The sequence below is a fragment of the Salvelinus namaycush genome, chromosome 21 (assembly GCF_016432855.1).
Source record: "Salvelinus namaycush isolate Seneca chromosome 21, SaNama_1.0, whole genome shotgun sequence".
Classification (NCBI taxonomy): Eukaryota; Metazoa; Chordata; class Actinopteri; order Salmoniformes; family Salmonidae; genus Salvelinus; species Salvelinus namaycush.
The window spans coordinates 7,999,834-8,024,076 of NC_052327.1; the positions used below are offsets into that span (position 1 = coordinate 7,999,834).

The window sequence follows — 24,243 nt, forward strand, 5'->3', positions numbered from 1 at the left end:
GTCACATCAATTCATCACAAAGGACATCGGGCAAAGCCGCTGGGCCAACTCATAAACAATATGGAAAATCTGATATTTAACAGTTTAACAGTTTAACAGTCTAAAGGTGGCGCCTCTTCAACCTCAGGAGGCTGAAGAAATGTTGCTTGTCACCAAAAACACTCACAAACTTTTACAGATGCACAATCGAGAGCATCGTGTCGGGCTGTATCAGCGCCTGGTACGGCAACTGCTCCGCCCACAACCATAAGGCTCTCCAGAGGGTAGTGAGGTCTACCTGCCCTCCGGGACATCTACACCACCCGATGTCACAGGAAGGCCATAAAGATCATCAAGGACAACAACCACCCGAGCCACTGCCTGTTCACCCCGCTATCATCCAGAAGGCGAGGTCAGTACAGGTGCATCAAAGCTGGGACCCAAGGCCATCAGACTGTTAAACAGGCATCACTAGCATTGAGTGGCTGCTGCCAACATACTGACTCAAATCTCTAACCACTTATTTTAATAAGGCAGTTGAGAACTCTACCATGACAAAATATTTCTAGATAGCCTCTGGGGTTTGCATACTTGTCAAAAATCCATGTTCAAAAGCAGTTGCATTGGCCGGAAACCGAACCCAGGACTCACCCTGCGCGGCAGGCGAGAATTCTACCACTAAACAACCAATGCCTTGTGAGAGAGAAATTACCCCACAGGCTGGAAATCATATAAGAAAGCTTGAATTTCAAACGTATTTTCTGCTTTGAGGACTTGGTGTAAAATGTCAATAAGCCTTCCTTCCTCCCCGTCTGGGAATTGAACCCCGGTCTCCCACGTGACAGCCTGGGATACTCACCACTATACTAACGAGGAACAAGTTGCTAGTTTTTACCATATTATAGTAAAAAAAACTATGGAGGTCCGTAAGGGCTCTTCGCTCGTCTGGCATACCATATTGTTACATAAATGGTGGCTATAGCGCTGACAAGTTATTATGCACAGGACGGTGGGTCGGCCGTGTGGAAAATGTTGGAGTGTTGGGTGCTAACCCTAAATTTGGAGTGTTGGGAGTTAACCCTAACCCTTCTCACAAAAACTTCCGTAGTGACTGAATGGTTTGAGCTAGAAACTATTGGGACTCATCTATGGATAGCTGAGACTCTCGCGGACACGTGCATGTTATCGGTTTTGCTCCATGCCGCTCACGAGCCACACAAAAGCAGTTAGAACATTTGTCGTCACAAACTCAAAACTCAACCAAAATTCACCCAACTTATTGTGGGAAGCTACCCGAAACGTTTGACCCAAGTTAAACAATTTAAAAGCAATGCTACCAAATACTAATTGAGTGTATGTAAACTTCTCACCCACTGGGAATGTGATGAAAGAAATAAAAGCTGAAATAAATCATTCTCTACTATTATTCTGACATTTCACATTCTTAAAATGAAGTGGTGATCCTAACTGACCTAAGACTGGGAATTTTTACTAGTATTAAATGTCAGGAACTTTGAAAAACTGAGTTTAAATGTAACTTCTGACTTCAACTGTATCAATATAACGTGTTGTCATCCCTACTGCCGCTGATCTGGCGGAGTCATTAAACACAAATAGTCAAGTAGTATTTTACTTGGTGACTTTCACTTGAGTAATTTTTTATTAACGTACATTAAACTTTTCCTCAACTATGACCATTTTTTCCCCCACTGGACCCCCGGAGGAATGCCCCCCCCATCCTTAGAATGAAATGCAACAGAGAACAGATTTTTAATACTTCACATTGCAAACACAGCCTATGATCATACATAAAAAACACTAACATCCAGGACAAAAATACTTCACTAATCCACGTTTATCAACCTTCACACAACAAATGGTCCAGAAATGTCAAACCTCAGTCGTTGAAGAGTCACTCTCCTCCTTTGACCACATATGTGGTCGGTCTGTTTGTCTCTTATTTGTGTGTTGAAGTCCTGTTGTAGTATTTAGTGTCTGTAGAGATGGTACACTACATTCTCTCGTTTTCTCCTCGTCCCGTTCCGTTTTTGGTTTCTTCTCATCCCTCCGCTCTAGGCCAAACTCGATCACCAAAGGTTTCCCTAGCAACCGGTACCCGTTCACCATCTCCAAGGCTCTCTGGGACGTTTCGGTGTCTAGAAAATGGTATAACACTACAATATTAGTGATGGGGGAAAATAAGAAATAAATCAATACAGTTACATATTAGGATGTTATTTTTGGCCGATATAATATACAGTACCAGTCAAAAGTTTGGACACAGCTACTCATTGAAGGGTTTTTCTTTATTTTTACTATTTTCTACATTGTAGAATACTAGTGAAGAAGTCAAAACTACATAATAACACATGTAGTAAACAAAAAGGTGTTAAACAAATCTAAATATATTTGAGATTCTTCAAATTAGCCACCCTTCGCCTTGATGACAGCTTTGCATACGCTTGACATTCTCTCAACCAGCTTCACCTGGAATGCTTTTCCAACAGTCTTGAAGGAGTTCCCACACGTGCTGAGCACTTTTTTGCTGCTTTTCCTTCACTCTGCAGTCCAACTCATCCCAAACCATCTCAATTAGGTTGAGGTCGGGTGATTGTGGAGGCCAGGTCATCAGATGCAGCACTGCATCACCCTCCTTCCTGGTCAAATAACCCTTACACAGCCTGGAGGTGTGTTGGGTCATTGTCTTGTGGATAAAACAAATGATAGTCCCACTAAGCAAAAACCAGATGGGATGGCGTATCGCTGCAGAATACAGTGGTAGCCATGCTGGTTAAGTGTGCCTTGAATTCTAAATAAATCAGTGTCACCAGCAAAGCACCCCCACACCTCCTCCAGTGCTTCACTGTGGGAACCACACATGTGGAGATCATCCGTTCACCTACTCTGCGTCTCACAAAGACATGGCGGTTGGAACCAAAAATCTAAAATTTAGACTGATCAGACCAAAAGGACAGATTTCCACTGGTCTAATGTCCATTGCTCGTGTTTCTTGGCCCAAGCAAGAGTCTTCTCCTTATTGATGTGGTTTCTTTGCAGCAATTTGACCATGAAGGCCTGATTCACACAGTCTCCTCTGAACAGTTGATGTTGAGATGTGTCTGTTACTTGAACTCTGAAGCATTTATTTGGGCTGAAATCTAAGGCTGGTAACTCTAATGAACTTATCCCCTGCATTAGAGGTAACTGTGCCTTCTTTTCCTGTGGCGGTCCTCATGAGAGCCAGTTTCATCATAGCGCTTGATGGTTTTTGCGATTGCACTTGAAGAAACTTTCAAATTTCTTAAAATTTTCCGGATTGATTGACCTTCACTTTTGCTTATTTGAGCTGTTCTTGCCATAATATGGACTTCGTATTTTACCAAATAGGGCTATCTTCTGTATACCACTCCTACCTTGTCACAACATAACTGTGACAAGCTCAAACGCATTAAGAAGGATAGAAATTCCACAAATTAACTTTTAACAAGGAACACCTGTTAATTTAAATGCATTCCAGGTGACTACCTCATGAAGCTGGTTGAGAGAATGCCAAGAGTGTGCAAAGCTGTCATCAAGGCAAAGGGTGGCTACTTTGAAGAATCTGAAATATAAATTATATTTTGATTTGTTTAACAATTTCTTGGTTACTAAATTATTCCATAAGTGCTATTTCATAGTTTTGATGTCTTCACTATTATTCTACAAGGTAGAAAATAGTACAAATAAAGAAAAACCCTGGAATGAGTAAGTGTGTCCAAACTTTTGACTGGTACTGTATATAATGTATATGGTGAATTCTGAATACTTTCCGACCCCTTCCCTTTCTCTACATTTTGTTACGTTACAGCCCTATTCTAAAATTGATCAAATCTTTTTTCCCCTCATCAATCTACACACAATAGCCCATAATGACAAAGCAAAAACAGGTTTTTAGACATCACATTACATTATTATTCAGACCCTTTACTCAGTACTTTGTTGAAACACCTTTGGCAGCGGTTACAGCCTCAAGTCTTCTTGGGTATGACGCTACAAGCTTGGCCCACCTGTAATTGGGAAGTTTCTCACATTCTTCTCTGAAGATCCTCTCAAGATCTGTCATGTTGGATAGGTAGCATCGCTGCGCAGCTATTTTCAGGTCTCTCCAGAGATGTTCATTTGGGTTCAAGTCCGGGTTCTGGCTGGGCCACTCAAGGAAATTCAGAGACTCTACCATTAAGGCCTGATTGGTGGAGTGCTGCAGAGATGGTTGTCCTCTGGAAAGTTCTCCTGTCTCCACAGAGGAACCCTGGAGCTCATTCAGAGTGACCATCGGGTTCTTGGTCACCTCCCTGACCGAGGCCCTTCTCCCTCGATTGCTCAGTTTTGCCGGGCGGCCAGCTCTAGGAAGAGTCTTGTTGGCTCCAAACTTCCTCCATTTAAGAACGATGGAGGACACTGTGTTCTTGGGGACCTTCAATGCTGCATACATTTTTTGGTACCCTTCCCCTAAACTGTGCCTCCACACAATCCTATCTCGGAGCTCTATGGACAATTCCTCCGACCTCACGGCTTGGTTTTTGCTCTGACATACACTGTCAACTGTGGGACCTTAAATTGACAGGTGTGTGCCTTTCCAAATCATGTCCAATCAATTGAATTTACCACAGGTGGACTCCAATCAAGTTGTAGTAACATCTCAAGGATGATCAATGGAAATAGGATGCACCGGAGCTCAATTTTGAGTCTCATAGCAAAGGGTCTGAATACGTATGTAAATAAAGTATTTCTGTTTAAAAAAAAACTGTATTCGCTTTGTCATTATGGGGCATTGTGTGTAGATTAATGAGAAACAAAAAGATTTAATAAATTTTTGAATAAGGCTATAACGTAATACAATGTGGAAAAAGTCAAGAGGTCTGAATACTTTCCGAATGCACCGTACTATATTATATTACGTTACACAATTATTACAGCACGTGTTACGTGCAATGTATACACATAGTAAGCACATTTGAATTGGTGTGTTGCTTAGAGATAGAGCGAGGGAGTGCATGAGTGTGTATGAGCTCAGTCACCTTAAAGACAGAGGAGTGTATGCATGCGTGTAATCTGAGCCTACAGGGAGAACTTGTGTGTGTGTGTGTGAGAGTAAACTCAAATCATCTGATAAAGTTTGTGTGTGTGTGCGCACGTCAGTGTTACCTGGTAGTGTGATGAAGGCGTGTCCCTTCAGTCTGCCAGTGAGTAGGCGGTAGACTACAGGCTGGGTGATGTCGCAATCAAACCTGGAGAATAGCGCCACCAGCTGGGCCACAGAGGCACGGGCACTCAGGTTCTTCACACACAGCACCTACGGACAACCACAGGGACCAGACAACAGCAAGGTGGTGTGGCAGATCTCAAAGCCATGAGACTGAACTCAGACAGTTAACAGTTTGTCTCATTTTCAGTCTGTAATATGAGTAGCTGATATATCAGACACGTAACCGAGTCTGGTTAATGTCATTAGAACAAGTGAGTGATACTCTTATCTCTCAGGGAAACACGGTTACTAAAACACAATTAGTTGGAAGTTACGTTGAGGAAGGTTCTACCTTTGATGGTTTCCCTGGCTGGTAGTTGTGGAACCGTGGTATGCTCCGGATCCCTTCCTCTGTTTCGCGGTTCTGCTGAATCTCTTCCTCTGGAACCTCCTCTACCTCGCCCCGCACCATCACCGGACCCCCAGGCCCCGCTTTTGCCGCACTACACAGACTACCAATTGGCTGGCTTACATTTATCTTCTTTGGAGCTGACAATTGCTTGTGTACAGGTCGGTCCTGATCTTGTGATTGGCCAGAAGTGTCCATTGTAGCTGATTGGTCAGAGTCCTTGATCCCACTTCTCAATGGATCAGATTTACAGTCAAGCTGGACTTGTGATTGGTCGGTGCTTTTCCATGAGCTCTGTGATTTCTCAAAGTCAGTTTGTGGTTCAGGCTGAGGTGGAGATGAGTGTCCTGTGGTTTTCAGATCAGAGTCCTCTGATACAGACACAGACGTGTGTTTTCGCCTATCACTTAGGACATCTCTGTACAGGGAGTCCAGGGGGTTTGAGGAAGATGCCCCCTGCTGGTCAGCTTGGGTATCTTCCTCTAAGGGAAAGACCAAAATCATGAGCACATAAGTGTTAGTAGTCCATGACAGCTTGTAGCCTACTTTAAAAATATATATTTTTTTTTACATATTGGCCATTTAGCAGACACTCTTATCCAAAGAGGCAATTAGGGCTCAAGGGCACATCAGATTTTTCACCTAGTCGGCTCTGGGATTTCGGTTACTGGCCAAGCGCACTTAAGTGCTAGGCTACTTGCCGCCCTACTAGCTTACTAGGTAGTTACAGGGTAATTGCTTGCTGTCTGATTTCAATATTGCCAATGACAAACAGGAAGATGGACAAAAGGACAATTCCTTTCTTTCATTTTATATTTTCAATACATGAGTCACCAACAACCAGAGGGACCAAGTCACTATTATTCGAGTCACAAGCGAGTCTCAAGGTCCGAGTCTCAAGTCGAGTCCCAAGTAGAACGAGACAAGTCGAGTCCAAGTTGCGCATTCCAAGAGTGAGTCAAGTTGGGTCACAAGTTTTTTTAAGTCATCTCAAGTCAAGAGAAAAATATATCTATACATGCAATGACTTGTTCAACTACAAATCTTTGTCTAGTTATTGAGTTTACCAGACAGCCCTTATGTCATTATTTTGTCAACAGCAACATTTTAATCATGTCATTGTAAAATAGGGACCTTGTAGCAGTGGTAAGGGCATGACATCAGCAGAAGGCAGGTTGACGTGCTCAGGGTGTACATTTATTTACAGGTCTTGTGATCCAACAGTGAAAAGGAAAGCGCCATATCACAAAAAATATACAAGTACATTGACTAAATATACGCGGGCAAAAGCTCCAAAGAAATAGCCTCTGTAACATGCTTAACCTGTCCTATCGGAATGGACACAAGTAGAAGGCAAGACTGCACAGGCTCCCCTTGAGAAACCAAATAAAATCTGTCCAACTGTAGGAAAGGCTGTGGAGAAATAGCAGCTGTCCTGGTAGAATAGATAGAAGTTAATCATATGAGAGCTGTAGCTCTGCCCACCGGTGAAGAGGAGCAGAGGGATCTCCAGCTAAGGGAAGAAGCCATCCTGCTGTTGCACAGCAACTCACTGCCTTCCTGAAGACAAACAATGTATACGAAATGCTTCAGTCTGGTTTTAGACCCCATCATAGCACTGAGACTGCACTCGTGAAGGTGGTAAATTACTACTTAATGGCTTCAGACCAAGGCTCTGCATCTGTCCTCGTACTCCTAGACCTTAGTGCTGCTTTTGATACCGTCGATCACCACATTATTTTGGAGAAATTGGAAACACACGAAAAGATATCAGATTGTCTTTGTGAATGGTTTGTCCTCTGACAAATCAACTGTAAATTTCGGTGTTCCTCAAGGCTTCGTTTTAGGACCACTATTCTTTTCACTATATATTTTACCTCTTGGTGATGTAATTCGGAAAAAGAATGTTAACTTTCACTGCTCTGCGGACAATACACAGCAGTACATTTCAATGAAACATGGTAAAGCCGCCAAAATTGCCCTCCCTGCAAGCCTGTGTTTCTGACATAAGGAAATGGATGGCGGATTTTTTTTTAAAAACTCGGACAAAACAGAGATGCTAGTTCTAGGTCCCAAGAAACAAAGAGATCTTCTGTTGGATCTGACAATTAATCTTGATGGTTGTACAGTTGTCTCAAATAAAACTGTGAAGGACCCTGTTCTCTTTTTTGACTAACATATCAAGACTGTTTCAAGGACAACTTTTTTCCATCTACGTAACATTGCAAAAATCAGAAACTTTCTGTCCAAAAATGATAAAGAAAAATGTGTCCATGCTTTTGTAAGTTCTAGATTAGACTACTGCAATGCTCTACTTTCCGGCTACCCGGATAAAGCACTAAATAAACTTCAGTTAGTGCTAAACACAGCTGCTAGAATCTTGACTAGAACCAAAAAATTAGATCATATTACTCCAGTGCTAGGCTCTCAACACTGGCTTCCTGTTAAGGCTAGGGCTGATTTCAAGGTTTTCCTGTTAACCTACAAAGCATTACATGGGCTTGCTCCTACCTATCTTTCCGATTTGGTCCTGCCGTACATACCTACATGTACACTACGGTCACAAGACGCAGGCCTCCTTATTGTCCCTAGAATTTCTAAGCAAACAGCTGGAGGCAGGGCTTTCTCCTATAGAGCTCAATTTTTATGGAATGGCCTGCCTACCCATGTGAGAAACGCAAACTCGGTCTCAACCTTTAAGTCTTTACTGAAGACTCATCTCTCCAGTAGGTCCTATGATTGAGTGTAGTCTGGCGCAGGGGTGTGAAGGTGAACGGAAAGGACCTGGAGCGACAAACTGCCCTTGCAGACTCTGCCTGGCCGGTTCCCCTCTCTCCAATGGGATGTTCTGCCTCTAACCCTATTACAGGGGCTGAGTCACTAGCTTACTGGTGCTCTTCCATGCCGTCCCTAGGAGGGGTGCGTCACTTGAGTGGGTTGAATCACTGACGTGATCTTCCTGTTGGGGTTGGCGCCCCCCTCGGGTTCGTGCCGTGGGGGAGATCTTTGTGGGATATACTCGGCCTTGTCTCAGGGTAGTAAGTTTGTGGTTTGAAAAGATCCCTCTAGTGGTGTGGGGGCTGTGCTTTGACAAAGTGGGTGGGGTTATATCCTGCCTGGTTGGCCCTGTCCAGGGGTATCATCGGATGGGGCCACAGTGTCTCCCGACCCCTCCTGTCTCAGCCTCCAGTATTTATGCTGCAATAGTTTGTGTCGGGGGGCTAGGATAAGTCTGTTATATCTGTAATATTTCTCCTGTCTTATCCCGTGTCCTGTATGAATTTAAGTATGCTCCCGCTAACTCTCTCTTTCTCTCTCCCTCTCTTTCTCTCTGAGGACCTGCTCAGGACTACCTGGCCTGATGACTCCTTGCTGTCCCCAGGTCACCTGCGGCTGCTCCAGTTTCAACTGTTCTGCCTGCGGCTATGGAACCCTGAACTGTTCACTGGACGTGCTACCTTGTCCCGCACCTGCGGTTTTCAACTCGCTCTCTCTAACGCACCTGCTGTCTCTAACTCTGAATGATTGGCTACGAAAAGCCAACTGACATTTACTCCTGAGGTGCTGACTTGTTGCACCCTCTAAAACCACTGTGGTTATTATTATTTGACCATGCTGGTCATCTATGAACGTTTGAACATCTTGGCCATGTACTGTTATAATCTCCACCTGGCACAGCCAGAAGAGGAATGACCACCCCTCAGAGCCTGGATCCTCTCTAGGTTTCTTCCTAGGTTCCGGCCTTTCTAGGGAGTTTTCCTAGCCGTTGTCTCTGATTGGGAATCATACTTAGGCAGCCCTGTTTCCCACCTGTGATTGTGGGTAGTTATCTTTGTTAGTGGCACTAGAGCCCTGTAAGCTTCACGGTTGTTGTTTTTTCGTTTCTTGTTGGCGACATTTACTAAAATAAAAGAGAATGTACGCTCACAACGCTGCACTTTGGTCCACTTCTTTCGACGGCCGTGACAGATATAGCATACATCTATTTATACTGAACAAAAATATAAACGCAACATGTAAAGTATTGGTCCCATGCTTCATGAGCTGAAATTTAAGATCCCAGAAATTTTCCATATGCACAAAAAGCTAATTTCTCTCAAATTGTGTACACAAATTTGTTTACATCCAATCAAATGTATTTATAAAGCCCTTTTTAGTTCAGCCGATGTCACAAAGTGCTGTACAGAAACCCAGCCTAAAACCCCAAACAGCAAGCAATGCAGGTGTAGAAGCACGGTGGCTAGGAAAAACTCCCTAGAAAGGCCGGAACCTAGGAAGAAACCTAGAGATTCAACGTACTGACTCCAAAATGCGGTGCGCAGCCCACGTAGCCTATTTCTATGCACACGGAGGCGCGCACAAGCCTTTACGCAAAACCAGAATGATACAGACACACGGAACTCTGCCATAACCCAGGAAACAAAGCATACATTGATTTAAACAAACAGAACTTCCACCTCATGAGTCTTGCGAACGTTCATGTGCATAATAAACATTGCGCCCACTCAGAGGGTAAGACATGGTAAATGAAGACGTATTGTATCAAACATGAAACAACAAACGATATGGAGACGGAACGATGAAACGGTAACAATTATTGTGGGATTAGATGGAATACAGATTTCCCACATATGCATTTCAACGTGTGAAAGTAACAGTAAACATTTCAACAAGAGAACAAAGCTCTCTCCAATGGCGGGAGTTTGGAGAGCGCAAGTGGAGATGGATGGTGCGTCTTCGCCACTGTAGGCTAATAATTCATTTGAACAACTAATTACAAATGCAAGTTTCAAACGTTAATTATCAATCTCAAGAAATGTTGACATACCAAAAGACCAGTAAGCCTAAAAACTAAGCTAGTCGTTTTTGCTTGATGCCCAATTGCAAGTGAGCTTACAAACTAAACAAGTAATATTCTTGATCACTCCAAATGTTTTGGAGCTGCATATTTATTTTTTACGGCAATCCTCTCTCCCTACAATTTGACGTTCGCACTGCACCCGATTCTATATCTGTACAGAAAAATCAGCAGTCTGTTCACTAGCTCACCCGACCTGTGTTGATTGACAGTTTGCCGTTCCAATCAAAGGGCTGAGTGCACATTTTTTTTGCAAGGGAGATGCTGCGGCTACGGTCTCTGTGGAGAGTAACCCACGGCGACTCTGTGCCAGAAAATGAGTGATAAAACCCGGACAGATCATTTCAAGTCATCAGTCTCAAGTCAAAGTCGAGTCCCGAGTCTTGAGGCTCCAAGTCCAAGTTATTTTATATCAAGTCATCAAATTTGTGACTCGAGTCAAACTCGAGTCCAAGTCATTTGACTCAAATCAAACTTTATGCCACATGCATCGAATACAACAAGTGTAGACCTTACCGTGAAATGCTTACTTACAAGCCCTTAACCAACAGTGCAGTTCAAGAATAGTTAAGAACATATTTACCAAATAAACTAAAGTAAAAAATTATAAAATGTAACACAATAGTATAACAATAACGAGGCTATATACAGGGGGTACCGAGTCAGTGAGAGGGGGTACAGGCTAAAGGTCATTTCTACATGTAGGTAGGGGTGAAGTGACTATGCATAGATAATAAACGGCGAGTAGCAGCAGTGAACAAAACAAATGGAGGGGGGAGATCAATGTAATAGTCCGACTTGAGTCCACAACAACAGAAAACATATACACAAAACAACACTGATGCCGAGGTCTTCCAACATAAAACATCTTAGATAAGAAAATATTGTCACTACATTCTACTTAACTCATTACTCTTTGTTCATTTTTCTCTTTTTTCCTTCCCTCAAATCCCCAGGAGCCAGTATTTTAGCCCCAGGGACTGGTTTCCCAGGCACAGACCAAGACCAGCCCCAAATTCCTATTGTGTTCTATTTGTGAACATGCAAGGAATGTGAAACACTTCCAACACACATAGGACTTGTTCAAACTCCTTCAAAACTCTTTTTTTGTTCAAACTCCCTTTCGGCTTTCTAACTTCTTGGTCTATGGAGGTTGCAGTGTGAACAAACCGACACATCATAACGTAACATAGGGCTGGGTGGTATACCGTATTTTACAATACAAAGGTAATGATCCACAGACCGGTTTGTGTTTTTGCTTGACCTTCTATAACGGTATTTGAATGTTTTGTTTGTTAAATGTGATGTGCCGTATGTAACGCCCATTTTTATAGTTTACTTCGCTACTTGAGTCATCTCTCTCCGCTCTCTCAATGGCGCTTTCCCATCACTCAAGGAGCGCATTTGTCGTTCCTCGACCACAAGACACTTGCGTTCAGTCTGCATGGTCAGTGCAGCACATGCAACAGTGTTGATGACAATGCTACTTTTTTCACTTGGTTTCTCAATATAAATCCACTAGCGTTCTATAATTACACTATACGTTTGTGTTTCTTACATCAGCAAACAGCTAGTGTCATAACTGTCCTGTGAGGATCACAATGCGTCAGATCAGCTTGGCAATGATTGACAATAACCAGACCTTCTCTCACCCATAGAAGAGGGGAGGAGGGAACTGGGCCGTTTGACAGTTCACACCCTGTTGTAAATTACAGGAGAAGGGGGCTCTTTCTTCCCGTCCAGTAAAATCCACCAAGGAATGGTCTTTGTTAACAGACTTTTTCCCGCCGGATCTCTAACACAGTCAAAAGTGGATACTGGAACAATATTTCTAACATAAGAATGTGGGGAAGGGTCAGTGTGGAGCTATAGAAAACGAATTTCATATTGGTTTTTATTTTGTGATGGCATTAAAAATGGTATGGACGAAATACTGTAACTTGGAAAGTATACCCCCTTTATCTGTCAAGTTTCCATCCAATACGTTGTGCATAATATATGAAAATGTATTTTTGTTAAAATAGGAATGTGATTTTAGGAGTCATAAGAGATAACTTGCTATCATATACCTTTGCACAGTAAGTAGCCATGCCCCCAGTGAGGTCAGAGAGAGTGTCAGACTGAAGGAACCATCCCCTTCGGTGCATAAAAGGATTGCCAACAGAGATTAACATTAGACCAAGAAACGTGAGGCGGGAGCTACACGTTTGAAATGGTTGGAACTTTGAACCTCAACTCAAAGTGAAGAAATCCTCAACTTCATTTAGACCAGAACATTGAAGGTTGCAGCTGTGCGTGTAAAGTGGTCTGACCCCTGAACCCTGAATAACCAACACGAAGTGTAGGCGAGAAGCTCTCCTCCCAGACAATCACTGGTACGTCTGATTAGCTGTCCAAAGTCAGATATCGAGAAAAGCTAATCTAAGGAGGACCATTCTACTACTCTTCAAACCATCCCATCCTACTATGAGTCTCAAACCACCGTATTCTCCTACCATCATCACCAATGGGAACCGTCAACATGGCTGGCTATCTTCCAGAGTGAACAACAGTAGAAGAGACGGTCCGGACCCTTTCAGACAATCACAGCCTTACAAGCTGAAAGGCCAAACCACATCCTTCCTAAGGCCTGGTTCCGACAGAGATAAAAGGCGAACAAAGGCACTCACACGTAAATACATTCATGGCTTCTTATTCCAAACGGGCGGTCGTTCGTGTGCAAAGCATATGATAAATGTGAGAATAGTTCTGAAATGTGTCAAAAATAAGTGTCCCTTTTCCCTCTCTCTCTCTCCCCCACCCCTCTTCATTTTCAGTGTAACAAGCTACCATATTCGTCAGTCCACTAGAGACTGTTGTCTCATGTAAAGCGTGTATGTTTATTATGTGCTATTATTTAGTTAACTAGTAAATAAATAATTAAACCAATGTGTAGTACTGAATCCTGAGTAAGGCTGGGGTGTTTGTAGATCCAAGAAGGTTATGGCTGTTCAGAATGATAATATGATATGAGGTATGATTAATAAGTTGACTGTTTATTGATGTAATAGATATATATCTTCTAGTTTAATTCAGCAGATGGTAACTCTAAACAACCTCTACCGTGTTGCCCCAGATCCTAATGAGTTAATTGTTACATGATTCATTTAAATTGGGTAACAAACATTGTTAGTTGATTAAATAAATAACAGTCATCAGATTAATGAAGGTAAAGTCACGACACTAGTTTGTCTTTTCTTAGCAAGTTGGGCCTAAATCTTGTTAGCCGCTAATTGTTAGCCTGTAATGCTAATCGATAGCTAATAAATGTACTGAGTCAGCGCGAACATAATTAGCTATAAAGCCAGATAATACCAGAGATGGTGTACACTTAAATCAGCATGTTGTTTGTGCAGCAAAATCAAAGAAGAAGACGCGAAGCAAGAATATGTTAGCTACATGAGGTAGCTAAGAGAAAACATTAAAATGCAGCCAAAGATTATAAGGTCCCCTAGCAAACACTTATCAACACTTTGGTTCCAACCCAGTCACAATAACTCCCCTCTGCATTTTCATTAGTTATGTTAAACAACATTGTATTCAAAGTGCCCACTATTATTTTTGGTGTTAGTTGAATCATCCCACCTTGATGATAGAGTGCAGTGAGGAAACCCAGGCGGTCATTGCCCTGGAACAGGGCCTTCTCTATCTCCATCTCTCTGCGGGACAGGGGTAGGCTGGCTGTGAAGCGCTGTGGGCGGGAAATGAGCTCTGACCTGGCATCCATCTTGTCCTGGATCACCAGGAGACGCTGCTGCCGCGCCCCGGGGGCCACACACACCCCATGACCCTGTAGGGCAGAACACACAACATGGCTGCCTGTAGAAAACACACCATGGCCCTGAACCACCACCCACCATACCTGCCTGCTTGACCATGTTGTTTGAAGTGAAGAGATTTTATCTCAATGAGACTAACCGATATAAATAACAGGTTGAATAATAATAGAATCCTTTTCTCAGTAAGTATTGAAGTAAATAGAGTTGAGGTAAGTTCATCCCTCATCTCTTACAGTTTGGATGGATGCCTGAGTTACCACAGAGACCCATGGTAGGTCAAACAATCAATATCTATATCAGGCTACACCACCAGGAGGTTTTGGCGTCTGAAAAAACACTCACAGTTGGTCAATCAGTAAATATCACTTTTCAAACATTATTTTATTTTGTTTACATACAGGCTCTGTATTCCTTCTGGGGAGGTGTAATTGAAAACCACAACCACACCATACATATACCATATTGTCATTATCTCCAGCATTACCAGTGGGCAAAACTGGTTAGAATGTAATAATGTCAATCTGGTTGTACTGACGTCATTTCAACCAGTTTTGCACACTGGAAAGCAACAATCACATTCTCTTCGATATTATTATCTGCTTTTCCCAACAGGATGTAGGATGTAGGTGTCCAATAACTGTACCGTCCCTTGTTATATAATAGCAATGATATATACAAATAACATTCACCTTCTCAGTGTTCTCTGGCTGGTCTCTGTTGAGCCACAGTTCTACCTCCAGGTCTGTGAGCCCCAGCTCCCTGAGACTGGCCAGCTCACTCTCCCCGTCCTGTAGAGCCTGGAACTGGGATAGACTCCTCACCCCGGCAGCCTGCTCCCCAAACGGCTTGTACAGCGCAGCAGGGGCAAAACACTTCCTCTTGGCAACACATCTGAGACAACACATGAGAGATCCCTACGTCCATATGGTCTCTCTGAATGTGGTCTGAATGAGAGGTCTGAGCCTGTCTCTAAGTAGATAATAAGATTTCATTTCGGGAGCAGCAATTCTTAATCATTTAGTTCACATGCCTTGATCATTTCAGGGTTAACATGCAATAATGTAGCCTAAATTAAGTGTAGGCCTATTATTTTGCTCAATCGCGTATAGGCAACTCCCATAAGCCCGCAGAAGTTGTGAAATATAAACACAAGTCTCACATCCTTTTGAAATTCTAAATTGCTATTGTTTTCTATCGGCAGGCTATCATGATTAAGATACTGCCAATTTAACAGCCGACGCCTAAACTTAACAAAGTGAAGGGAGGGTATAGAAAAAAAATATTAAAACGTGGATCAAAAAAGTGACTTTTTCAAATCATTGCAGAGGTTCATCCAGATCCGATTTTTTTTATTTCTTTACTTTATCGGTAAGAACAGATACAACGGTTTTGAAAGCACATAGTCACTTTGGGCTCTGTTTCAAAATATCACTTTTTGTTATATGACAGCGGTACCACACGTTCCCATGAGACACTGAAGTTGTGTGGCAAAAATATAATTTATATTTTATTCTGTTATATTCTTTCTATAAAACATATGTTTGTTGACTGTGATTACGGCAGGGGAATGTAAGGTTATCTTGTCTGTTTAATGAACAAACTTGATTTTATTTCATAGGCTGTGCAGACAAGTAACAAACTCAATATGCTATTCTTGTGAAAATACATTGTATTAGTCTTATAATGTTTTCTAAGGGCCTGCCTCAACGAACGAATAACAGATCTTTGTGATGGTGTATATTCAATGGATTTATTCAAATAAACGCCTACCCACGTCTTCACAGCTCTACTCCTGTGCACTCATCACCGGTACCGGCATGTGTACGGGAGGTATAATAGGCTTATAACGGCAAAAAGGTGGTAAAAATGGGCTGGTTTGAAAGGTAGTCATAGTAACATTACCTCATTGTCTTTTACAGGCAACATACCATAAATCCTATGTGAAAAGTGAATTGTCAGTCCTGACCTAGGGTGTAATAAAAATATGTAAATAATGTGGCTGTTGCAACTTGCTATTGTAATGCTGTATAAGAAAAGAAACAGTATGAGGAGGTGAGTTTCCCCCTTACTATGTAAAGCGCTTTCAGTTGGTAGAAAAACTCTATAAATCCAATCTAGGCTACATCGCAGTGCTAGCTGTGCCACTACAGATTCTGGGTTCGAGTCAAGGCTCTGTCGCAGCCGGCCGCGACCGGGAGACTCGTGGGGCGGCGCACAATTGGCCCAGCGTCGTCCGGGTTAGGGGAGAGTTTGGCTGGGGGGGATGGTCCTGTCCCATCGCGCACTAGCGACTCCTGTGGCGGGCCGGGCGCTGGGCGTACGGTGTTTCGATACGGTCGCCAGGTGTATGGTGTTTCCTCTGGCACATTGGTGCGGCTGGCTTCCGGGTTAAGCGGGCGTTGTGTCAAGAAGCAGTGCGGCTTGGCTGGGTTGTGTTTCGGAGGGCGCACGGCTCTCGACCTTCGCCTCTCCCGAGTCCGTACGGGAGTTGTAGCGATGGGACAGGGCTGTAACTACCAATTGGATACCAGAAAATTGAGGAGGAAAGGGGGTGTAAAAAAAAGTGTATATATATATATCCAATCTATTATTATTATAATTTTGTAGAAGTGTAGGTTATTGTATCTGAACTGTGTGGTAAATGCTATTGTAATTCTGTGTGTGTGTAGGGAGGCTCACCTGTCTATGTTGACGTCTGTGTCTAACTGCTGTAGGAGGAGACTGTGGAGCTGTCTCTGTCCCTCTGTCTCCTGTTCCTCCAAGACTGGGCCGTCCTCACACGCATGACGGGTCATACTGTAACACACACAGGGTCAAAAAGTATACACGTTGGTCTCATACACATCTTACTCTACACATTTTCATTAAAGCATACATACAGTACAACTGTCGTTAACAACCGATTATTGGGCAAACCCATTAAATAAACCACAGCACGTTTTTGGTTTAAACAGCAGATCTTACCTGATTAAGTACAATACCATTGGATATTAATGTTGAAAGTTTGATTTATATTCCTATAACTTAAGTTGAAAATTATGCTGTCTCTGCTTCCAGTTGACAAGACATTTTGATAAATAGCCCAATGTCAAAACAGTTTTAACGTGCCAAAATCAATGACCAATATGCAGAAACAGTTTGTGATATTGAAAACCTTAAGATAAAATGTACCATCTACACATACAGTGCCTTCAGAAAGTATTCACACCCCTTGACTTTCTCCACATTTTGTTGTGTTACAGCCTGAATTTAAAATGGATTAAATTGAGTTTGTGTCACTGGCCTACACACAATACCCCATAATGTCAAAGTGGAGTTATGTTTTTAGAAATGTATTATAAATGAAAAGCTGAAATGTCTTGAGTCAATAAGCATTCAACCCCTTTGTTATGGCAAGCCTAAATAAGTTCAGCTGTAGAAATGTGCTTAACAAGTCACATAATAAGTTGCATGTTTAACATGATTTTTGTACCCCACACATAATTACAAGGTCCCTCAGTCGAGCAGTGAATTTCAAACACAGAATCAACCACAAAGACCAGAGAGGTTTTCCAATGCCTAGCAAAAAAGGGCATCAAATGGTAGTTTGGTAAACATAAAAAAGCAGACATTGCATATCCCTTTGAGCATGGTGAAGTTATTAATTACACTTTGGATGGTGGATCAATAGACCCAGTCAGTACAAAGATACAGGCGGCCTTCCTAACTCAGTTGCCGGAGAGGAAGGAAACCGCTCAGAGATTTCACCATGAGGCCAATGGTGATTTTAACGACAGAGTGAAAAGATGGAAGCCTGTAAAGAATAAAACATATTTCTAAACATGCATCCTGTTTGAAATAAGGCACTGAAGTAAAACTACAAAAAATGTGGCAAAGAAATGAACTTCATGTCCTGAATACAAAGCGTTATGTTTGGGGCAAATCCAACATAAGACATCAGAGTACCACTCTTCATATTTTCAAGCAGGGTGGTGGCGGCATCATGTTATGGGTCTGCTTGTCATTGGCATAAAAAAATGGAATAGCGCTAAGCACAGGCAAAATCCTAGAGGAAAACCTGGCTCAGTCTGCTTTCCAACAGACAATGGAAGACAAATTCACCTTTCAGCAGGACAATAACCTTAAACACAAGGCCTAATATACACTGGAGATGCTTACCAAGACGACATTGAATGTTCCGGAGTGGCTTTGTTACAATTTTTACTTAAATTGGCTTGAAACCGTCTGTTTAACAATGACAACTTGACAAAGCTTGAATAATTTTTTTAAGAATCATGTGCAAATATTGTGCAATCCAAGTATGCAAAGCTCTTACAGACTTACCCAGAAAGACTCACAGCTGTAATTGCTGCCAAAGGTGATTCTAACATGTGTTGTGAATACTTATGTAAATTAGATTTCTCCATTTGATTTTCAATAAATTTGCTAAAATGTAAAAACCAAACACGTTTTCACTGTCCTTATGGGGTAACTTTTTGTAGACGATTGGTATTTTTTTTTTTTTTTTTTTTTTTTTTTTTTAAATCAATTTTGAATTCAGGCTGTGACAAGAAAATGTGGACTAATAGTTTCTGAAGGCACTGTACATGTTCAACAAGTAGGCCTAATCATACTAAGGGAGATTGGGTTAAGTTGAGCTTTGTATATTCAGCATCACTACATCAAGGGCCATATAGTATCCTTTCTAACGAAGATAACTACATGAGTTTCCAGATACTGTGCATCAGAATTAATGTAAACAAAATACATAGCTTGTCCCAGAAAAGTGGTCTCTTTGCACAACTAAACCCGGGTCTGGGGTAAATTGAGCTCAGGGACAGGGTAAGCTGAGCTACCTTGGGGGAATTGGGTGATGGTGTCCTGTGACAGTGGGTGATTGTGCTGGTAGGTCAGTTTAATTAATTCATTGGGGTTGTGTATACCTACATTCAGCTATAGATCTCTCTGTTCAATATCACTGACCCTTCCATTTCTTGACCAGTTGTCTGGGTCAGGGATGTTGTTTTGACGTGCCAATTTGTAAGGAAGTTCTCTGCATTTGAGGCTACAAAGCCCATGAAACTGATCTGCAATATTCTTAATGTTGAACAAGCTCAGAGTCCATATCATCAGATAAGACCTTGTTTGCCTCTGCTACTCTGTCATAGCCTCTCTTTCACACAGGTACTTGTTCTTTTTTTGTCAATGTACATCTTCAGTGTCATAAGTAAATGTGTTTATCCCTTGCTGCAGCTCAAATGGACTTCCCTTCTCTCACATCTTTGACTAGTCTCAAGAACCTCAAGTGGGGATAGTTCCCTGCTTGTTTAACATTTGTATGCAGGGGGCATAATGCATGACATATTGCAAAAATACTATGCATATTATGCATTAAACTGACAAAATGTAATCAGTATTTGTATGGGGTATAGTGGCCATTGGCTCAACTTACCCCAAGGCAAATATTTACACTATATTAGCCCACACAGCTACAAGGAAGCACTTTCATGCTAGGTTTAGGACCTCATATTGCAGCTTAGAGACCCCAGCTGATGTAAGAAATTATCTTAAAAAGATAAGCATCATGAAACCTATAAGACAAATTCACCTAACTTGCTTACCACTTTTCCCATGTGGTTTCCTTCTTCACCAGACTCCATGACATCACCTCTTCCTAAATATTTGGTCAAATGTTTAATTGTGTGTATGGTTTCCTAGAAACAAGGGTGGCTCAACTAACCCTTTGGCTCAATTCACCACACTCTGCACTACTTGTATATACAGTACCAGTCAAAAATGTTTGGAAACACCTACTCATTCAAAGGTTTTTCATTATTGTGACTATTTTGTACATTGTACAATAAAAGTGACGACATCAAAACTATGAAATAACACATATGGAATCATGTAGTAAGGAAAATAAGTGTTAAATCAACAACAACAAAATGTGATTAAAAATATTTTAGATTTTTCAAAATAGCCACCCTTTGCCTTAATGACAGCTTTGCACACTCTTGGCATTCTCTAAACCAGCTTCACCTGGAATGCTTTTCCAACAGTCTTGGAGGAGTTCCCTCACAGCACGTGTTGACTGCTTTTCCTTCACTGTGGTCCAATTCATCCAAAACCATCTCAAAATGCGGAGATCATCCGTTCACCTACTCTGCGTCTCACAAAGACACAGTGGTTGGAACCAAAAATCTCAAATTTGAACTCATCAGACCAAAGATTTCCACCGGTCTAATGTCCATTGCTCGTGTTTTTTTGCCCCAAGCAATGTCCTTTAGTAGTGGTTTCTTTGCAGCAATTCGACAAGGCCTGATTAACGCAGTCTCCTCTGAACAATTGATGTTGAGATGTGTGTTACTTGAACTCATTGAAGCATTTATTTGGGTTGCAATTTCTGAGGCTGGTAACTCTAACTTATCCTCTGCAGCAGAGGAAACTCTGGGTCTTCCTTTCCTGTGGCGGTCCTCATGAGAGCCAGTTTCATCATAGCGCTTGATGGTTTTTGCGACTGCACTTGAAGAAACTTTCAAAGTTCTTGACATTTTCCGGATTGACTGGCTTTCATGTCTGAAAGTAATGATGGACTGTCGTTTCTCTTTTCTTATTTGAGCTGTTCTTGCCATAATATGGACTTGGTCTTTTACCAAATAGGGCTACCATCTGTATACCACCCCTGCCTTGTCACAACACATCTGATTGGCTCAAATTAACTTTTAACAAGGTTAATCGAAATGCATTCCAGGTAACTACCTTATGAAGCTGGTTGAGAGAATCCCAGGAGTGTACAAAGCTGAAATCAAGGCAAAGGGTGTATACTTTGAAGAATCTCAAATATAAAATACATTTTGATTTGTTTAACACTTTTTTGGTTACTACATATGTGTTATTTCATAGTTTGGATGTCTTCACTATTATTCTACAATGTAGAAAATAGTTGAAGAAAATAAAAATAAGAAACCCTGGAATGAAAAGGCATGTCAAAACATTTGACTAGTACTATATATATATATACTTATTTATTGTTTAACTACCATCTTATAAACTGCACATGCACCAAAAACCCTGTAGTTTTGACAAGTGGCAACAAATCACTCATATCGATTAGGAGGTAAATTATTTTGCAAGCTCTGTTGAAACTACCACAACTCAACACCCACATGGAAACTGGAGTTTTTTTTTACATCACTAGTTAGAGAACAACCTGCATAAGAGTGTCAGCAGATTTTTGGAATGTTGCATTTTTAAAACGGGGGTCACCAACAGAACAAGAAACGCAACACTATTTTGTAAATCACACATGTCGATTATCACGCTGAAATCAATAGCACGTCCAGTTAAAACTAACACAGTTCAAAACCCACACGGAATATGGGAATAATATGTACATCACTGGTTAGATGACAACTTGTAAAAGACGCCTAGCTAGCTACATTTTGAAATGTTGCATTTTGATTCAAGTCGCCAACGCGGTAAGTGTAAAGCAACTGTTTTTGGTGAATCACTTTCATCGATATCACGTTGAAATCAATAGAATCGGGGTAAACGTTTAGGGTGTATGCGCTATTTAAACTAACACTTTTGAAAGACCACACGGAATATGAGAATGCTCCTAAACAAAATGCAACCGTGCGCTCTAGACTAGAGCTTCCATAGAGGTTGTGCAGCAGTCTGACCCTTTGATGTCCCAACAATGATAACAGTGCAACGATCACCTCTAACTAACTTTAGTACATCGCATTCCAGCTTCACATAATTCATTCGGTGACAGACACGTATAGTTATTGGCTACAAGGTTGTATGCATGCATATCATACAGTAAACTGTTGAAATTAATATAACCGTAGCATATAATGTTGTTTACCGTCGCATATTTCCGTGTTCTTCTGAAGTTTAATGGCAGACTACAACATACTGGTGTGTTGAGTACCACAGTAGGAGTCATAATACCCATAAAACCTAGCGGTAAAACCCGGAAATGTTTCTTCACCAATCTTTTTTCTGTCGTGGATGTTAGAACCACTTCATATAAGGTCTGTGTTTCGTGTAGGCTTACCCTGCCTTGACGTTTTGATAGCCGCGCAAATAACGATAGGAATAAGCTGAATTTATTTTATGTAATTCATTTCATTATTCTTTTGGCCAAATTTCATATTCACAAATGTAAGTTTACAACAAAACAAAAAACATTTTCTTACTCTACAAAAATAAATTGAACTGTATTTTAAGACAATTAAATACTCTACTAACAAAAAAGATGTTAGAATTATAAGTGTATGTATGTCCCTTAAGGTCCTTGTGTAATGTGATATTGTACCCCCTAGCTCAATTGTCCTTTGTGTATAATCTATATATACTTGTGTTCCCTCATGTACTTTCTGTATTGATTTGTTGTTAATAAAAATAAAAAGATAACAGCGCAAATATATTTCGGATAAGGTAACTTTCATCAATATATTCGCATGTCCCCAGAGACAGCACACCTACATCACGCCGACGTCGGCCTGGCAGCGGTATATCGTTTGTAGATCGTGTTCTGTTTAGAACGTCGGCGGGAGGGCGTCTGTGAGTGTGGTGGGTCGAAATGCATGCGCGCTGCACGGTTACAGAGTCGGCGGTAGATCGTTCAGACATCGAAATTGGACGGGTGTCACAATGCTTGAATTGCTGCCTTCTCTCAATGCCTTCTCTCAATGCATAGCCTACCAATGGACAGTCAAACATTATCAGGTCGTGGCTGGCAATAATTTTATCTGAAAATATGTATAAAGCCTATAGGCTTAAATAAATGAATAAAAGCCACAGGTGTCAATTTGGCAAATCATAAACCAATTGGCCACCTCTACTGCACTGTGTAGAAGATAAGAAAACCGAAAATATGAGTTGGCAATGTGAATGTAAATTATTGAGCCATCCATCCACATTGGGTCTCGTAACATTGCTTAACACTTTGGAGAAGGCAATGGGTTCTCAAACGGGATTCTCAAGCGAGAGACCACAGTTGACATCCACCAGTTGCACATTTTACTCAAACTTTTTTAAATGATCATGCAAATCTTAAAATTACTAAAAGATGCTGTGATGCCAAATGTTTTAAAAATAAATCTAACTAATCAATAAAAAGTAGGCTACATTCAGACATAGAAGATTATGTTCTCTATAATAATAAGGGGATTAGGGTATAGGCCTACATGAGGGGATTTGATGGAGGAAGAAATGTAATCAATAAATGAGGCGATCTGGACTAGGATTAATAAAGCAATTTTACGAAATAGGCTTTACGAACTGACCCTGTATAGCATGCATGCAGCAACCACTTTAAATTATCCAGTCATATAATTCAAATTTGAAAAATCATACAAATAATTGATGGTTGTTATCTGAAGGTAAATAGAAGACTATCAGACAAAGAGCAGTACAGCCATGATCAAAGCTTATGCGAGAGACTAACTTTACATGAATCATAGCAAGCACGCAAAACCTTAAATATATCTAGCGCGTGCACACTGGCAAGGCTCAGAACTATTTGACCGTTGGTTTGCCTGTGTTGCCAGTAGCTACTCGTTGAAGCTGAAGAAGCTAACGTTAACTGTCAAATTGGGTAATTATCGATTATTATTACATCTAATTGTCACTGAATTTAACTAGCTTAACGTATGTAAATGCTAACCAACATTAAAGTTAAAATATCATAGCTAACATTATATCATCTGCTGTAGCTAGCTAGCTACCGTATCGTCGGTCACCTATAGCTAACAATAACGTTAGTTTAGCTGTAGCTGCAAATTAATCTGTTAGCTAACTTTAGCTAGCTAGAAAACTGTTGTATAGATTGATTTAACTTAATTGCATTTTTATTTTTTTTATTTAAAGTTTTATTAAGTTTTCAATCAACCAACCAAACACATTCCACATTCACAGATGTGACAGACTTAAAAAATAAAATAATAATAATAATAATAATATATAT

The 24,243-nt window shown here is 41.2% G+C and overlaps 1 protein-coding gene across 1 annotated transcript; it reads right to left on the reverse strand.

Annotated features, from left to right (window-relative positions):
• Positions 1–1,604: 1,604 nt before the first annotated feature.
• rbm41 (RNA binding motif protein 41) lies at positions 1,605–22,224 on the reverse strand. The gene is made up of 7 exons (XM_039017123.1): positions 22,138–22,224; positions 16,968–17,084; positions 14,978–15,179; positions 14,095–14,299; positions 5,556–6,094; positions 5,164–5,311; positions 1,605–2,135 (listed from the first exon to the last, which is right to left on the reverse strand). Exons 1-7 carry the CDS (start codon positions 22,143–22,145, stop codon positions 1,870–1,872), a joined length of 1,485 nt encoding a protein of 494 aa, XP_038873051.1. The 5' UTR covers positions 22,146–22,224; the 3' UTR covers positions 1,605–1,869.
• Between the last annotated feature and the right edge of the window lie 2,019 nt (positions 22,225–24,243).

What these genes read in the sequence shown, in the direction of transcription:
- rbm41 (XM_039017123.1), bottom strand. An exon ending in ACAGACGTCAACATAGACAG is followed by an intron (nt 15,180 to 16,967) that starts GTGAGCCTCCCT and finishes GTGTTGTCTCAG; the next exon opens with ATGTGTTGCCAAGAGGAAGT. An exon ending in AGCCAGAGAACACTGAGAAG is followed by an intron (nt 14,300 to 14,977) that starts GTGAATGTTATT and finishes TCTGCCCTACAG; the next exon opens with GGTCATGGGGTGTGTGTGGC.